The sequence below is a fragment of the Microtus pennsylvanicus genome, chromosome 11 (genome assembly GCF_037038515.1).
Source record: "Microtus pennsylvanicus isolate mMicPen1 chromosome 11, mMicPen1.hap1, whole genome shotgun sequence".
Taxonomy (NCBI): domain Eukaryota; kingdom Metazoa; phylum Chordata; class Mammalia; order Rodentia; family Cricetidae; genus Microtus; species Microtus pennsylvanicus.
The window spans coordinates 85,854,381-85,860,334 of record NC_134589.1 but is presented as its reverse complement, the minus strand read 5'-3'; the positions used below and the strand labels follow the sequence as shown (position 1 = coordinate 85,860,334).

General features: G+C 43.9%; 1 protein-coding gene across 1 annotated transcript; it reads right to left on the bottom strand.

The window, feature by feature from the left end:
* Nucleotides 1-730: 730 nt before the first annotated feature.
* On the bottom strand, nucleotides 731-4,979 carry C11H5orf58 (chromosome 11 C5orf58 homolog). Its single transcript, XM_075941343.1, has 3 exons — nucleotides 4,909-4,979; nucleotides 3,041-3,134; nucleotides 731-1,001 (listed from the first exon to the last, which is right to left on the bottom strand). Exons 2-3 carry the CDS (start codon nucleotides 3,132-3,134, stop codon nucleotides 853-855), a joined length of 243 nt encoding a protein of 80 aa, XP_075797458.1. The 5' UTR covers nucleotides 4,909-4,979; the 3' UTR covers nucleotides 731-852.
* Between the last annotated feature and the right edge of the window lie 975 nt (nucleotides 4,980-5,954).

Genomic DNA, 5,954 nt, shown 5'->3' with positions numbered 1-5,954 from the left:
GAGGTTCAACTGAGGGAAGACCCTAAATGTGGGCTGAGTGCCCAGAGCAAACTATCCATCTCTTTGTGCTTCATAATGGCGGATGCAATGTAACCAGTTGCCTCACAGCCCACCACTTCCTCTCCCTGCCATCATCAACCATATTCTCTCAAAGTATAAGCCCAAACCAACCTTTTTCCTTTAAGCTGCTTCTTTACAGGTGTTTGCTCACAGAAACAAGGAAAGTAGCAGTGGATGACATGAGAGAAAACGTATTTGAATTTCTTAGGGTAAAGGGGCAAAAATGAACCCATGGATAAGATGTTCGCTTCCACTCCTATGATTGCAATCATGGGATTCTCATGTTTTCAGGATGAGCACATGCTTTCTTTGGGTTCTTTCAATTCTATTCTTCTGCCAGCCTTGCCTATCTGAGCCATGGGCCTTATGATCCCACTGGATCTATCACCACTGCTCAGCTCTCTGCTCATGGACTCACATCTTAACGAAAGTTAGGCCATCAGGGTCCCTCTCTGGAAAGAAAATCAGTTCTTTTTAGCCACACAAAGGCAAAGTTGTCTGCTGCTGTGCTACTACCATCTTCTACCCAGCACATGGAAGAAGCCTGTCCACACCAGAGAACAAGGCCAGCACATCAAACACAGACAGCTCAGTTTCCAGTATCAGACTTCCAGCATTGGTGTAAGCAGTTTCCCTTTGAGACATTAAAATAAAACAAAAACCAAAAAGATCAGTTTTCAAGATGAGAGGCTTATTTATAATTTTATACTGTTTTAAATTACACTAATAAACTTAATTATTCTATATTTTTAAGTCAACAAAACCAGAAATTTAAAACAAATAGAAAAAAATTCAGTCAGATAAACTGATAGAAGCAAGGGCTACATCTGGTATCTCAGTCTCTTCAAGTGAGTGGCTTGTTTCTGCTTCCTTGGGGTCCTCAGTCTTCTTGGGCTGACCAAAATGGAGATTGAGGTCACACAGCAGGATATGGGAGAGTTCTGTGTAAGGAGAAGACATGGTGGCACCGGTGTCATGACAACTAGTACTGCTTTAAAGGGCTATTTCTTAATTTCTAATGACATTTTCAAATATTTCCTGTTCAAGCTACTACTAAGGTGTGACCCATTTTGATTGAAAACCATGGGTACAAAGGCCCTCCGCCCATCCACCAGCTATCTTCCTACACTGCAACACTGTAGAAATATATCTTAAACTTAGCTACCTTACATGTGCACACAGTACACAGAATAGGAGCCACCACTAAGATATTACAAAGACAGGCTTCTTGTTTCAACTTTCCCTGTCATTTTCTTAGGTTTTATGTGTGTGCGGTGGTTTGCCCTCCTTTGGTGGTGTGCTGATTAATCTTTGTTAACTTGGCACAAACCCATAACCAGGAAGAGGGATTTCAACTGAGGAATTGCCTACATTAGACTGGCACAGACACGTGCCTGTGGGGGCATTTTCTTGATTGGTGAGTGATGTGGATGTGAGCAGTGCCATCCCTGTGCAGGTCCCAAGTGTATAAGAATGCAAACCGAGCAAGTCAGTGACCCACCTCTCTCTGTGCTCTCTGCTTGGGTTCCTGTCCTGACTTCCCTTCATGATGTAAACTGCAGGTGGGATAAACCCTTTCCTCTCCCAGTTGTTTTGGTCATGATATTTAATCATGGGAACAGAAAGCAGACTAAGACAGAGTGGGTGTGAGTATGCTAGGATTTCTCTGTATCTCAAAAGACATTTTTTCCTTTCTATTTCTGCCATTTGCTCCTGACTAAAGACATTCTTTTACTGACTCCCCACCCCTTCAAATATACCTGAAGAGGAAAGCTTTTATTAACTCACTATTTAACCTGCAATTTTACTTATATAGGTCCTCTTCACAGCTGGATTTTGTAGTTACATCATCCCACTCTGGAGGAAGGGGCAGGCTTGCTCCTAACTATACTTGTTTTGTTTTTTAATCAGGAACATGATACCGCAAATGTCCCCTAGTTAGTAAATTGCTTTTCTCCCTATTTAGAACTTGGCCATTGCCTTATTACAAGTCTCCTCTCTCCCAATATATTTATTTTGCAGTAATGGAGGTTGAACTTGGGGTCCTGTGCGTGCTGGGCAAGCCTTCTATCATTGCTACATGGCCCTCATGTTTTTATAAGGAATGGAGAATTGCTGGAGCTTATAAAAAGATATCATAGGCAGAAATAGTGTCTGTGTGTGGCCACCTCAGGAGTAATGATGAGCAGCAGAATACATGGACAGTATACAGTATACAGCACAAGATGGGAAACCCTGGCCCCAGTGAATTATTCCAGGGCTGCCCTCACTTCTGACTGCCTCTCTCCTGGCGTGCATCACATAGGTGCTATCTGTTACTTGCAGCTGCAGGTCCCAAAAGTGACACAGAAAACATCTACAGGGTTGTAAGAATAACTTTACACTCAAAATAGGTTCCAGGGATGGGAATGGGACCTATAGATGAAGAGAGCCGGGGTACAGATCCCAGCTAATCCCTGAGGAACTATCGAAAATGAAATAGGCTAACTGATGAGAGAGTTCCCCAGCATGCTGTGGGGAGAGCTTATCCCTAAAAATATTCAATCAGAGAAAGCTCACATGGCTAGGAGTAAAACAGGAGAACACATCATGACCTTTAAGATCTATTATTACACTAAGAATATATTTAAAATGACAATCATTTCACTTATAGATTTAAACTTTTAATTCTTAATCTGGCAAAACCTCAGGAGCTTAATAATGAATGATTCATGGATAAAGACACTGAATTTTGTGGAACATGGTAGTCATCTAACTGTGTTGAAGGAAGGGAAATTTAGACAGGTAGATTAACTTAGTGGTGTCGGAATAGGGATTCAGGCCTAGCACCTTCAAACACATAGTTGAGATTATACTGTAAACACTTCTCATCAGGACAATTATAATCAGCAGAGAAACTGCCCTACCTGAAGCACAAATTAGCTCTACCGTGTCTTGCATAGCAGTGGTGTGCAAACATATTGACCGAGTCTGTCCTTACCTTTCATCTTCTTCATCTCCAAAGAAATTGTATTAATGTTCTTAATCATGGCTTCCACTCTTTGCTTGTGGTCATGATGATTATTCTTCAACATCTGATTATAAAAGAGAAACCAGAATGGTGTACAGAGCAGAGCTATTTTTGTGGGAGGCTGGTGAGGTGACTCTAAATCCAGTTCCCAACACTCACACTGGGCATCAGACTCCCACAGCTGCAGAGGACCCAATGGCCTCTTCTGGCCTTTTCAGATACCCATACACAAATGGCACAAACACACACAGTTGAAAATAAATTTTAAAAAGTTATTTTTGCTGGGCGATGGTGGCGCACGCCTTTAATCCCAGCACTCGGGAGGCAGAGGCAGGCGGATCTCTGTGAGTTCGAGACCAGCCTGGTCTACAGAGCTAGTCCCAGGACAGGCTCCAAAGCCACAGAGAAACCCTGTCTCGAAAAACCAAAAAAAAAAAAAGTTATTTTTAAAAATAGTCATGTGTATTTTAAAAAATAATGTAACTTGTAAAAGAAAAATTTAAAATCAATGTCTTTCCTAAATGGTTAGGGCAGTTACAACCTAGGGAAGCATCAACTGGTTTTGTTTTTCCAGGTTTCAAGAGGAATTGTATCTGGAAACAACTGCATCTGGAATTCTTGGGGTGAAGTTCCTTCTCTATCAAACCACATCCACAAGATGGGGCCCTTACAATAGAAACAAAGTCCCCTCTAGAAAAATCCTGTGTTTACAAACTACCGCACAATTCAGCAATCGTGTGGGACCTTTCCTAATTTCATGTTAGCCAGTGTCTTGACTCTTGAATGACAGTGCCCACTTGCAATTTCTTTAAAACGAAAAGTTGATGTGATTACACAGAATTTGTCAACAAGGGTATATCTAAAAATGTATAAACCACCACATTGTGCTATATAAAGTACAGTAAATATATCTAACCGAGGCTGTCTGCAGAGAGATGGCTCACTAGATACTAACCTTTTAGTCAAACCCCACAAAATGACTTGAAAAATAAACTACAATTAATTAGCCCAGGCCACTCCTGCCATCTAAACGCTGGGAAGTTACACGTCAGTCAGGACTGTTGGAGCAGGATAACGAAATCAAACCACCAAGTTGGACCTTGTCTTTGTCCTTTCCTGAATTCCCTCACACTCCCTTTACAAGAGCTGCAAATTTTTTTTTTCTTTTCCGGGACATTAATGAATAAAACGCACTTTGCATCCACCTCTATGTCCCTGAATAGTAACACAAGAATGCCAATAATAACCTCAGTTGGACATGCCAAACCCAGGTCTCGGGTTGGGGGGGGGGGGAACATGGCTGTAAATAAGTATAAAACTTAATACTGATAAAATAAGAAAATGAAACTAACAGGAACGTCCTGAGGCCCACACAGTGGGTAGGGGAGTGAGCGTCAGAGGGCTTAGGGTGCCAAATCCTAGAGGGCTGGCGTCGGCTCAGCTTAATCGTTATTCAAATGACGTCTAACTGGACACAGAAGATCCAGGCCCAAGGACTAGATGGTGTCAGAGCCAATATGGCGCACACGCGGGCATGACGTCACTAACGCCCTTCCCCCTGCCCTGGGCCCAGCCTGAGTCCTCAACCCTGATAGAGGGTTTCGGGGTCAGAGTCTGTTCAGAGGTCTTCTTCCTGGGCCCCACCAACACCCCCTGAGGGCCTCTGCTCTCTGGGGGTCACCGAGTACCCGCTGCCCATGCCCTGCCCAGCGGCTGCAGACAGGCTTAAGGCAGCCTGGAAGTTTCCACAGCCCTCACCCACCCTGCGGGTACCTGTTCTCCAGCCACCCCTCAGCCTGGAAATTGGCCTGGTGACCGAATGGTTTCAAACAACTCACCTTCCCAACTGCTCACCACAAAGAAAAGCGTCAACGGATATTGTACGCACGGCTCCTCAACAGTCAGCCAACTTGACGCTGGGTGTGGAGAGATGGCAGGGAAACCAAGATAGGCTTCCTGATTGGCCAGAGTCTCCGCCTGCATGATTGGCCAGTGTCTCTGCCTGCAGCATTCTGATTGGGTAGTATTGTCACCTGTGGCATTCTGGGAATTGTAGTCTTAAATAAGCAACTCGAGGGCAGATTCTGAATTCTAGACTGCAAGTGACGCCTGAGAGTGCCAACAAGGCCTTGTCATTTTCTGCTTCCTAGGTGCGGTTTACCTGTACTTCTCTTCCCACAGTGCAGTGCTGGAGCTAGTGGCAGATTCTAGATTGATTCTTGTGGTTTGAAGCCGAATTTACCACTCCTTCAGTTGAATAGAAACAGATAAACCCTGCAACCCCCTGGGACCAAACCCCTCCTCCATTTTATGCAACAATAAAAAAACTATGCTGGAATGATATTCTGAGGGCTGAGATAATTTATCAGAGGTGTTTGGTGGTTGATAACTGTCTCATACATAATGGTTTGCTTTTTTCTTTTCTTTCTGTTTTTCTTTCAAGAAATTGTTTCTCTGTGTAGCCCTGGTTTTCCTGGAACTCACTTTACATGTAGACCAGTCTGGCCTGGAACTCACAGAAATTCTCTTGTCTCCGCTGGGATTAAAGGCAATTGCTATTATCGTCCAGCTTGCTGGTGTCGGTCTTATAAATTTTTCAAATGCGTAGGCTACAGATGAGCTGACAGATACAGCGGTTTCTTGCCAAGTGGAGAAGCTGGGATTCAAGCCATCTTTGCTTGCTTCCAAGAGGAATCCCTGCCATGACACACTCAGGCTCTGGCCCAGGCATTTGACCTGGTGCTCTGGGCTATTACTCTAGACCTGCTGAGATCTTAGGTCTCCAGCACCAAGTGCTAGAGCGTTCTGTTTCCTCCAGGCCTCTCACACGGTACAGGCAAGCTTTACTGAATCAGTGCCTTCCTGACAAGACACAGCACAGTCT

Coding starts and splice junctions, on each gene's coding strand:
- C11H5orf58 (XM_075941343.1), bottom strand. CDS start 3,134: ATGTTGAAGAATAATCATCATGACCACAAGCAAAGAGTGGAAGCCATG. Junction 1,002..3,040: donor GGAGATGAAGAAGATGAAAG/GTAAGGACAGAC, acceptor CTCCTTACACAG/AACTCTCCCATATCCTGCTG.